The 12,886-nt window shown below is 36.3% G+C and overlaps 1 protein-coding gene across 1 annotated transcript; it reads left to right on the top strand.

Annotated features, from left to right (window-relative positions):
• The first annotated feature begins 6,898 nt into the window (after nt 1–6,898).
• On the top strand, nt 6,899–12,886 carry alx3 (ALX homeobox 3). The gene is made up of 4 exons (XM_056773361.1): nt 6,899–7,238; nt 10,828–11,099; nt 11,742–11,867; nt 12,298–12,886. Exons 1-4 carry the CDS (start codon nt 6,899–6,901, stop codon nt 12,649–12,651), a joined length of 1,092 nt encoding a protein of 363 aa, XP_056629339.1. The 3' UTR covers nt 12,652–12,886.

Here is a 12,886-nt window from a genome sequence, read left to right as displayed (position 1 = left end):
CTTGGTGTTTGCCTGTGTGCTTGGGCCTGTGTATGTACACATGTTTCTATGTTATTGTGAGTGTCTGTGCATCCTTTGTAAGAGAATGAACCTCAGTTCTGCGGATGTAAGAATTGGATACTCGCACAGGAGATAGACATATGAAAGGTTGCATTATGACAGTGTCTGGGTGGTTCTGTGAGGGGTCAGGGCGCGTGTCCACAGCCTCGGGCCATCAGGATGAGCTCCGGGGTGCGTGAAGATGACCCACACCGTTCTGCATGTGCAGTCGCTCACGCAGCTGCCGCGTCTGGCATCCAGACTAGCCTGTGTGCCCACAACCGAAGGCCACGGGCCAAATGTAGGTCATTATCTTCGGTCTAGATTAAATGGCGCGTATTAGTTTTACCACATTTAGTTGTTCATATTTATATATTGTTTCTTGAATTCAATAAAGTTGTGGAAGGGAATATTGTGACAGAAAATGTATAAGCAGTGCCCCGTGAACTACAAACAACGATAATTATTTAACATTTGTCAAATTAGTGCAACAGGGAGCACGTTACGACAATATTATATAAACTTAAATTACGCATTGGAAAAAAAAGTTAACTGGCGCAAATGTAATATTAAAGAAACCTATTTGTACTATAAGTATTTGATGTTTACATAAATATTACTAAGATTTAGAAAAAAAATTAAAACATAAAATATGAATGGCCTATTATATTTGTACATAGGCGTATTATTAATAGCCTATAAACTCTTCAAATTTCCTTTTTTGAACTTACATTTTAGAAATATTAATAGGTACAGCATTTTTTCATCTAAAATGCCTTGCTTCAAAACATTGTAAATATAACCTGGTTATACAATTTCTGTAAGAAGGATAAAAATAAAATGTTATTGTCCCAATAGTCCCTACTACAAGACAAACGTCTTAATTCCTTATTTTTCGAAAGGCCTAAAAATAAACTCTTGTACATTTACTTCATAGCATATTCAGATCCTTATAAAATACAGATCAGGCAAGACAAGACCCTTTAGCTAAGGACATGTACGAATGATGCGCATGAATTTAACCATTCGATTTGGTTATAAAATAATGCAAATGTTTTTCTTACAAAATATGAAAAAATGTGAAATATTGCTATGAAATGTTAAATATTAGCCTTGATTCGAAGAAGATTGTTCTTTAAAAGCAGACGCATATATTGCTGGATCATTTTGAAAAAACCCAAAACTGCTAAACTATTTTTTCGATATTTCTCATTTCTTTAAATATTCTGGAGTTGGTTGTAAAACATTGACAGTAAATCTGATTCCCAGACTCAAATATATTATTTTTCTACTCGTCGATAGGCCTAACTCACAAAATAGACAGAAAGTTGGCATGGATTTAAAGTAGCTTTCAATCGACATGACCACTCATTCGTTTTTCGCTGACAATTAAAAATGCTCTTTCTTTTCTGCGTACGCATGATTTATAAAACAGGCCCAATGCTTAGCGTTGTGTTTTATTTAGGAAACCAAACATCGAGAGGGAAGGCATCATTCCACCGTCGCAAAACAATAAGATTGTATTCTTGTTTTCTAGACCACGGAAACTTCATGGTGTTACTTTTGGAACGATCAAAATGATGAATCTTGTGTTTGCAACTCAGATTTGCGGTGCCAAATCGATGTACCTGGGTCTTAAAACGATAACGCGTCTTCAGAAAAACGTATAAAAAATTCAGATTAACAAATGCAATTTATGGTAGCCTATGTGTCAAAAAGGATGTTAGTAGCACAGACTTCAAACCTTCTTATTTTACCACGCAGACAGCACAGATAGCCTATGTCATGCAGTGGGTCTTAAAAAACAATGATTGTAGGCCTACATTAATCTGCACTGTTAAAAGTAGAGTTACTTAAAAGGAAATAAAACCATATTAAAGACAAAACCGGAATAACATGTTTGACAGGATTTAGGGATTTAGGGAAAGCGCAGTACAAATTGCAAGCCAGAACAATTACATTTAGAGAGACAGATGACACTATGCTTGGGTATTTTTTGGGCTCTCAGATGGGAAATAGGAGAGGTAAAGTGGGATGCTTAGCCAACTCTGTGTTTAGTCATATATAAAAAGATGGTCCTTGCCCCAGGCTCCAGCTAATGAAAATCCCATGGCCGAGCATCTGAGCTTCAGAAACTTCATGGTCATTGTGTGAGCACCTTTAATTGAATCAGAGCCACAGGTCACAGAGACTCTGCGCCACCAGCTCCCCCTTCAGTATAAACACATTTAGGGATTATTTATTTTTTAGCTGTGGCGTGCGTCCACAGCAGCCAGGTCAACTGATACCCAGATGGTTTCGCTGAGGACCCTGTTTACGGATTCCTGCAGACAGGGAGGAGAAAAGCGGGGACCTGTCTGTATGTCGCTGATTAGAGTTACTCAGCCCTTCATGAAGACTTCACTGTCTTTTCAAGTTAACTTGTATTCAGTATAAAACTACAATGTTGTTTAATAAATATGGACATACCACTTATTCTATAAAGGGCCTTATAATGCCTGTATTCACTTTCAGCATAATTGTTAATTTTGACTTGACAGCTGCATATTCGTTTCCATCATAAAACAGTCATCTGTCAGACCACGCAAATCTCGTGCACTCCGAAGTGGATGTAAAAGTGTGTGGGGTCGTTGGGAGGACACTCAGTCTGTTGAATATCCCCATACACATACTTACACGCACACACATCCAGACTGGCTCTTCCTGAGTTCTTTTCTGAAACAAACTCCCGCTTCCCAGACTCCCTCTGTCATGTGCTTTGACCCAGAGGTCGGCAGCTGTCAATCAGAGCTTCAGTTTCAGCTGGCCATCGTGCTGCCGGACAGAGAGAGAGCGAGTGAGTGAGAGGAAGACAGAGAAAGAGCCCTCAGAGGAAAATCCATCCCTTCATATGGGATCATCCCTTTGCTTCCAGTCCATATAATTGAATTACCGCCCTTGCCCTCTACATATTCCAATGCAAACCTGTAGGTTGGGCTGACATGATCAGTGTGTGAGCCGCATTGTTAACAATACAGAGGTTTCCCTGTTTAAACACAACTAATGCTGCTGATCTTGACCATATTAAATCCTAATCCCTAAACCATCTGCAGAACTCACCTTCTTTAAGGGGAAATCCTTCATTCCCGGAGCCTTTAACATCCCAAAATGAGCTTTTAAAAACAGGCTCAAACTTAAAATATGGTTCGTATTAAGCTGAAAATGAATTGATATTTCTAACAAATACATAATGCGAGGGCTGAGACTGAACTGGCAGACAACAGGGGAAAGGTGGAAAGTGAGAGACTATGGGCCACAGACTGGACTGATTTCCTGCATGGGGTCATGCCAGGGACAGGTTCAGCCGCCCCGGGTTCAGGAAACAAGAGTGGCCACAAAGCCACAGCAACAGAGAAGAGAAGGTCAGCCGTTTGATGACTTACCAAAAATCCAGAGAGCCGCTGGAGATTTACAGCTGAAGAAATCGGTGTTTCCTCCTAATTTATAACCTGCAGGGTTTTGGTTTAGGAGTCTTGATAAAATAGTGAAACTGCATGTATCTTTTTCAAATTTAAAATGCAGCTCTTGTCTTGCGATTACGATTAAGATAGCTTGAGGTGTTAACTATTGCACCAATCTTGAATCCTCAAAAATATTTTTACATTTCATTTGTCAATTTTCTTTATAATACTTAAATATAGTATTTTGAATATGTAAAGAGCCCAGCTTTAATTTATAATCAGACACATGCAAGTACTATGTGTCTTTTGCTCTAAAATGGCCTGTTTAAACATGGGGAGGAGGCCACATTCCCGTCTGTATAGTGTCGGTTGCCATATTTTAATGATAACAGCAAGCTATTGAAGAATTGGAGAGCATCAGCTCTCGGTCTGCTTTCCTGCAGATGCAAATGATATGGCTATGGTTGTGTGCAAGCCAACCCTGTCAACACAAAAGCGCTGGTTCCTGAGGCCATCCAGTCAACTTGTAGTTGATATTTTCTGGAAAAGCGTCTTCTGGAGTACATTTTCTCCACCGGGTATTTGATTTCATGAACACACCATCACCTCAGGTGAGAGTAAAATGTTCTCCATGGGAAATTTAACCATTTAAACCGGAGCCAAAATGAAAATTCAGCAAAGGCCAGTTTAAATATAAACAAAAATAACAATTCTGTAGCCCATAGAAATAAATATAAGAATATGCACTTATACATGCAGATGCATATTCTGTTTTTTCAATAAGTCTACTCCATCTTCTTCATAAGAGTTAAAGTGAAAAAAATTCTGTCATCATTTACTCTCCCTCTTGTCGTTTCAAACCTGTTTGGCTTTCTTACTCAGAACACAAAAGAAGATATTTTTAACAATGTCGTAAAAGTTTGAGAGTGAGTAAATGATGACAGAATAGTCATTTTGGGATGAAATATGTCTTTAACAGCGCTTTTCTGCACATCAGGTTCACTTTTTCCTATCTAGGCAAGCAAGCAGGTCTGTCATTTGCTGTATTTACAGCATGGAGTGCTATTAAGCACAGAAGGTCTCCAGCCTGAGCCCATGTTTCCCCAGCTCCCACAACATCTTAATCTAAGTCATGTTCTTCATTAATTGTATAACAAACCACTGTCCAGGTTGGCTAACAAGGTCATGTTTTTTTTTAACTACTCTTGATGATTAACTAATGTTCAGCTGATGCCTTTGTACTAAATGTGCCTGTGGGTTTTGCAAATTCCTCTCTTTAATGATAAGGAGCAAAAATCATTTTGCTGCCTCTTTATCATTCCAATACTGAAACGACTTTGTACATGTTTCAAAATCTGATTTATTATTGTTCTGTTATATTTATATATATTTATTTATAATTTTTCTATTACATTTATATTATGAAGAATACGATGTCAGCCTCTATTAAAGTGAATCAGTATTTCATTTCGCAGATTACAGTGCAGCAAGCAACTTTCATCGCAAAGCGATGTGATGTGTTCTTATTCAAGAAGTCTGCTCGCTCACTTGGTGAATTCAGCACGAATATAACGGTTCTTATGTGGCTGACTGAAGCAAATGCACTGGATGTTTACACACTTGTCTGTCAGGTTGGCTCCATGCGGCCTTCATAGATATGTAGAAAACGTTTAGACATTTTGGTGAGCAGTGCGAGCCCTGTAAGTGCTCTGTGTTTAGAGATGGATTGCAGAGATTGGTGCTGCCACGTCAATATCACCAGTTTTGATTTTCTTTGATCTTTCGTGGTCCACAGTTAACCAAAACTTCTCATCTCCAAACTTATGGAAGGTGAATAGAAAGTACTCTGGACAACAACACATGAAAACGTGAGATTTATCTGTTTGTTGGTATCGATCCAGTGTCAGTACAATACTTTCCTTACTCTTTGAACTTAACAACAAGAAAACGTTAATTTATAGCATAATTAGTTTCCTTTTTTTCATTTTATGCAGTGCTGGTTCTACAAAACACATAGCTAGTTTATTATTAAAAACGAACAGAGATACTAGTAGGTAGAGGTCTTGGCAGTTCTTGGTAAAAGTCAATACGCGTGACATTTTTCTCAAATTATGTGGCAGTGAAACAGTGCTCCTTATAAAAAGTATTATTAGGTCTATAAAATATTGAAAAAGGAAATGTTATTTATCACTTCTAAAGTTCTATACACCAGGTGAGAAAACAACATAGTGCTTTGTAGCCCCAATTTTTTTAAGGAGCGTTAAATCTTTTGAATGTTCTACAATCATGGATTTAGATCGGCTATCAAATACTTTTACACACTGATAAACGGCCTCGTTTCTTTATAGTTTATGAATGTGTTAACACTATGTTATGCCCCTTATTTTTGTATGTATTTTAATGGTGTTATGTGTGGGAGGAAAATGTGGAAATTTAAAGTTAAAGTTGGGGTGGGGTTAAATTCTTCTCCTATTGCCGTTAATAATAAAGTAGCACGGAATTATTGTTACTGTCGGCGGTGTTTGTTTTATTCTTATTATTTGGCTATACAATTTACATTGTCATTTATTTATTTGGTGTCATATATGAATATAACATGAGTTTTTAGTTTCATAATAGTGTCAAAGTTAAGCTTAGATCAATAATTTGTTTTTCTTTAAAATATGTATTCAACGACAGTCCGCATATCTATCATTTTTGTACAGCTATAGAAAGTCAGAAATGTATATTTTCTAAATTATACGCATCAATTATAACTCTAAAATTCTATACTTATTTTCCATAAGATAAAATGCAATACTATTCCACCAAACTCTGTCAGGCTGTCAATTTAAATCATAAAAGCAATTTATTTTGTGTGTTTTCAGTATCTCACTTAAATCACAATAACTTAATTGTGCCCTGATGTTTTATGGATTTCACGTTCACAATAAATCAAAGGCTTTAAAAACTTATTTATTTAAAAAAGCTTTCAAACGCTGTAATTTATTTGGCTGATACTGGCTTTAATTTTGCTTTGACCGCAACCAGAAATGTTCATTTGTCAATCATGGATGAAACCCTATTAAATCTAAACTCGGAACCTGGGTGATTTCTGCCGGTTAAGTCATGCAGTCAACTATTAGTCCTACTATTTTTTATCCATACACATCTCAATTGAAAACTATTTTTGTAAAGCATTGAAGAAGTTTAATGGGTAATTGACAATAGCCGCACGTGATTGAATTTTAGGCGTATTAAATCAGACCGCTGTCTTCGTTACCCCCTCCCAGTTCACGGGTCTTTGTTTCGGAATCCTCTAAATCCCACCCACTTGAAATGAAGAGGTGGAAAAAATCACCCGCTCTTTCGCTTATACACAAAATTGTTCAGTGTTAATAGCATCCACATAGTCCACTATTTGCTCTCCAAACGAGGTGATGGAGACTGAGCGTTGTTTGTCTTTCTCCGCGCCTTCAAACAGGATCACGCCAGAGAACTCCCCGGGGTTGGAGCATAATTCCGGCTCTTTCTTTCAGTGTGACGACCTCCAAAAGTCCCCACATCTTCCATTACCGCATCGACACGAGTTTTACAACGCGCAGTCTATGGGACGCTATGCTGACAGTGGACCTGCGGACTTTACGCACGGCGTTAGCACCACAACTCCCCGAGCCTCGCCTGTAAAGCATTCAAAGTATCTGGATAATATGAGTCAGGACAAAAAGACTTCATCGATAAGTGATAAGAACTCGTCATTTTATGACAATAATTCCGATGGTAAGTTATTTTTCCTAAGGTAAACAACTTTTAAACGTTGAATGTAAATGCTCTTAAAATATTAATAGCAACCTCATTAGTAAGAGTTTACAAAGACTGAACTCTGATATTGCAATAACTGAATAGTGAGATAATAAAACACAAATCTCTTTTACTTATGCAAGATGTTAAATTAATTAAATATGTTTTTTGCCATCTAAATGTTAAGCATTTCATTATATTTCATGATCCCGTAAGACAAGTTGCATTCTCATATGCTGATTAAACTGGTCATTTCATTATTTTATTTTATTAAGAATTTAATATTTTTCGGTCTGTCAATGCTTCGGACACGTCGAAGCTCTGTTCATTGTGTCCTAAGCATTTTTATGTTTTTTTTAAACGTGTCATACATAAGATATTAAATGATACCGACGACATAAGATATACGTTTAAAGAAGATATAAAGACATTTGGTTTAAATATCCTACTTTTTAAAATCGGGCTAATTTTATCTATCTGTTTTCACTATTCAAGGAATGATTTATTTTAGAAACTGCGTCACGCTTCGGTTTCAGGTCAATATTCATGTTGCGATATTTTCATTGTATTGCAATATTTCCTGCTGGTTTAATTTGTTTTAAATAAACGCAAACCATTTTTCAACAGTAAACCCACCCAGCAAAGCTAATTATAGGCTATATAAAAAAGCATTGACAGGTGTAAAAAAAACGTCCAGATAACAGCATTCAGAAAACTATAGCTTTTTCACGAGACTGAATTGTGCTTTGTCTCCAGACGACAAATTTGTCTTTGGGTCAAATGATATGATCTGTCTGGTTTGTTTTAAAATATAGGCCTAGTCTGTGCGTTTTTTCTAAACAAGTAGAATGATGTCAGTGTGTATGCAATAACGTGTTTTTGGGAACTTGAGGTTTATGTACTTTTTGCGCTTTTTTAACTATGACGTTTGGGTTTTTAAAAATATCCTCAACATTACTCGCTTTAAATATAGCCTACCTCAAGTTTTCTAAGCGCATTATTATTAGAACACTACCTAAAGAGAACCATAGCAATCTTAAATCCTTTACTTGCCACTGATATCCCTCAAAACATTTAAAGGCAATGTGACATTTCATAAATTATATTTTTGCAGTTTGGAAAAAACGTTACAAAAAGTTTCCAGTAAAACAAAAGCATAATCCAATCTGCGCATGCCACGGGATAAGTATTAATTCATCATTTATACGTTATATGTATAATACGCAGGATACCTTGATGAACTATATTGTCATTCCTCAACTGGCAGGTCCAAATGCTCATTTTTTTCTGTGTTGAGGTAGTTAACAGCGCCGATGCCTGTTAATTTCCCCTCCAAAAGTGCTCAACTGTATTGGTGGAAAACTGCAAGTGCCCTTATAATGATTCACATCTGGTGTCATGTTTTTCTGGGCTAATTTTATTGTCCACAAAGCTGAACATTAATAACTGTGAAGTGTTGATTGTTAAATTCAGTAATGTTTAATACCTTTAACCTTATCCTTAGTGTTTTTGCCCTGTTTTCTGTTGGGAAGACAAACTTAAAATAGGCCTAAAATGCCATAGTTCAGCATCTCTGGACGTGACAGTTTAATGAAGTGGAAGTGGTAGCATACCAAAATACTTGTTGGTTTAATCTAATAATCCGGTTGAACGAATGTAGTCATATTAAATAATATATTTGGCTCAGATAAACATGTAACAGGTCATTTAGAGCACATTTTTAGGTTACCTAACATTTCTGCTGTATATTTAGCAATTTCATTATGAACTAATGAGAGGTTTATGGTACTGGAATATCTCATTACTTTATGTAGGTTCAGCCTGTAAATTGTCTTTTGTGTATTAATTTTTCTGAAAGAACATTGTGTGAAATTTTGAGAGGCTATTACAACTTGGCTAGCCTTTCAAAGTCAGACGCCATTTTTTGTCCTTTGGTCAGGACAATTGGAAAGCGGTGCCTTCTTAGTGTAAGGGTCTCCATTTACTATTTTACTTGATTTATAATGTCTTCTCACGAAGACAATTTTTGGTAATTGTTACAAATTAAGATTTTTTTGCAAAAATACATCTCTGGTTAAAAAAATCTAAAATCATATATTTAAATTGTCCATTCCAAGTAATATCAATTAAACGCTTGTTTGGGTTGTTTTGATTAAGTAGAGTTCAATAAAAACATGATAACATAGAGGTTTCTATTTTTGCAAATTAACTCTTCAAATGTATGTTTATTAATTTAACAGCTTCTAAAGCTAATTGTGACATATTGGTGAGTAGGGAAAACAATAAATTAAATTGGTCTCAATCGATAAATTGCTCTATAATAATGTAAACTTTATTTAAGGGTAGACCTACCTGATTAAGCTACATTAAAATTAATGCGCTTGTTTCCTAAATTAATTCCTGCTTCTTGTTATACCTGTCAAAGAGAAGCATTTAGATTGGGACATTTTATGACCCGAGGTCAGTTGTGTTTAATATCTACACAAACATCTAAATTATCATTGGTGTTTCATTTAGACAAATTACTGTTAAGTATTTGTGAGGGGATCATGGATCAATCAGACATTTTAAGCTGTGTTTGTGTCCAATGCACATGATTTTTCCTTATCCCTAAAATGAATTAATATTTTTGCTTTTTACTCTAACAGATTTAAATATAAATATTTATCACATATGAATATTACTTGATATTAACATTTGTGCTATTTTGAACTACAGATTAGAAACTCGTATTCAGAATGAGTCCTTCCCTTGGCTAAACAAGTTGAAGGGTTTATTCCTTACAAAAAGCACTTCCCATTCTTTGTATTCTCATGAGAAAAGTGAACTCATCCTGTTTAAATTTTGTTTATTATTACAGTCATTTTAACCAATCTTTTTTGTCAAAATTCTTCAACTCCTTACTACATTTTAGCATGTCACATTAAAATTCCGAATATAATGACATGTTTTTTACTGTCCTATTCAAGTCTGAGCGAACAAAAAAATGTAGCCTTCATTCTTAACTTGACCCATTCAAGCTGAGGTTTCAAGCTTAATCAAAACAGTAAGCTCTGCTGACAATGCTTGTTATTATCCTTTTAAAGTATGTGGAATATATTATAATAGACACTGACAAGTTAAAGAACATTTTGAAGTGTCTTTACACATGGTTGTTTTAATAATCTCTATAAACAAGGATGTTTTACGTCAATGTTTCTATATTGTTACGAGCTAGTCATGGGATTTAAAAAAGCACCTTTCTGATGAATATGAATAGTGCATATGCAGTTTAAATTATCATATACTATGACCGCTATGGATTTAATGGTTAGCCTCTGAGAGACTGCTGAGATTTCAGATGTAAATTAAGTAATGATATTGGTCAAAGTCATTAAGCTCATGTTTGTTTCGACTTCAGTTGTGGTTGTTTTGCTCTGCATTTGAGATATATAATGCTCAGATGTGGAACATAACATGTGACATAATGGTGAAGAGATGAAAAACAACTCCTTACTCATTTACTCTAAACACTAAAGGCAAATCTCTGCCATCTGTAACAGCACTCATTCTATCTCAATGTCAACAGGTGATAAGTCCCTATCCAAGCCCCTTGGCTATCCCGCTCTAGATTCGGAATGCTGTGGAAAACTAAAGGAACCCTTGAGTGGTTTGCCTGGAGACTCTATCGCTGACTCCATCGACCTTTCAGGGAAGAACAAGAAGCGGCGAAACCGTACGACTTTCAGCACCTTTCAGCTGGAGGAGCTGGAGAAGGTCTTTCAGAAGACACATTACCCAGATGTGTATGCACGGGAACAGCTGGCACTGAGGACAGAGCTTACAGAAGCAAGAGTGCAGGTGTGGTACACTTTACTTTTGTATCAGGTTATTATTAACTACAAACAGTCAAGTGTGTATGTATGAGAGTGTAGATAATCAAATGCACGTTAGAATTAGGATATTACAAATAATGTTAAAATATGTGTATTGGTTGTGTATGCCACAATATTTCTGCTAGGCAAAATCAAAGGTTTGTTATTAAATGAATAATTTCTTAAAACTGTTTCATTTCAAAGTATTCAAAATATATGGAGTTTAGGTTACCATTAGGGAATGTGGTAATATAATAAAGCGTACATTGTTACTATATTTGTTGGTATTCCATTGATGTAATATTTTGTTCGTCCATTCTTCAGGGCTCCAACTCAGCAAGATTTGTTCATTTGTTTTGTGTAGGATACTTTTCTGTCAAGCCTCCTTAAAATCTTCTCAAAGTTGAGCTACAGTTTACACTCCCAGTACATCTATGCAATGTGAATAAGATGTCTTTAATAATATATTTGAAAAAAATGACATTTTTTTATGCTGGATGTCATATTTAGCTATTATAACTTTATATACAGTAAATCAATATATTTTCAATATAATTGTATTTTGAAGATAATTAAAAGATTTAAAAGTGATTATTTCGAACTATTCGAACTATTTGTCTCCTCAAAGGTATGGTTTCAAAATAGACGGGCCAAATGGAGGAAAAGAGAACGCTATGGAAAGATGCAAGAGGTGCGAAATCACTTTGCTGCTACATACGATATATCCCTTCTCCCTCGCTCGGACACATACCAGGTACATGTACAAATACCAATGCACCGAAGACAGAAACACAGAGAAAGAGCATGAGAGAGAGTATGAAAATAAAAAAAAATGACAAGTAAACACTGGGGATTTTGTTTGACTTTGTTATGTTTTGGCTAGGACTGTATTTCACATTCCCATGAGTAACAATTTTTGTCCAAAACATAAAGGATGAATTTAATTTGGGTTGACAATGCAATAACATCTAGTGTACTGACATGTAATAGGTCAGCATTGTGATAAGAATATTGTGTTTTTAAAAAGACATATTCATTTAAATGTTAAATCCTCCTACAACAACTTATATCTGTTTACACACTAGCATGAAATCTCAGACCAAAGAGTAGAGAAATAATTTGTTACCTGAATGAATTCTTTAACATAATATCCTATTTTTTATCTTTGCTGCATTTCTTTATAGATGCAGAATAACCTGTGGCCGGGCAGCGCAGGTACAGGAAGTGCAGGCGGAACAAGCAGCGGCTGTGTCCTGGGTGCAGAAAACATGCCGTCTTCTTGCATGACCCCTTATCCCCATGGCAACCTTCCTGGTCTCATGGGTATGTCTGCATCCCCAGGTCATCATCATCATCATCATCATCACCCACCCCATCATCCCAGCATCAATGGAATATACTCACTCCATGGCTTCCCAGGAAGCCTAGGAGCCCATTCCTTCGAACCAGGACCAGAGTCTGAATACAAGCCCTCAGGGCTGGTGGCCTTACGCATGAAGACCAAAGACCCAGGGAGCCTGTTATCCTGGCCAACATGACCATGCAGCTGCTGTGATAGCGATGACATCACTGAGCCAACAAACACTAAGCATGCCTGCACATTCCGGCACAACACTCCCTTTTTTACAGGCTCCCAGATGTTTTTAGTGTACGGATGTGCCATGTGCCATGACTCTTTGTTTTATTCTGTGGAAGCAACTTATTTGTTTGTGTACATTTGTGAAAACCCGTGAGCAACCATCGGCTTTGCACATGATTAGCCTTCCTGTAAAA

Source organism: Triplophysa dalaica, chromosome 18 (assembly GCF_015846415.1).
Source record: "Triplophysa dalaica isolate WHDGS20190420 chromosome 18, ASM1584641v1, whole genome shotgun sequence".
NCBI lineage: Eukaryota > Metazoa > Chordata > Actinopteri > Cypriniformes > Nemacheilidae > Triplophysa > Triplophysa dalaica.
This window is presented reverse-complemented; position numbering and strand designations above follow the sequence as displayed.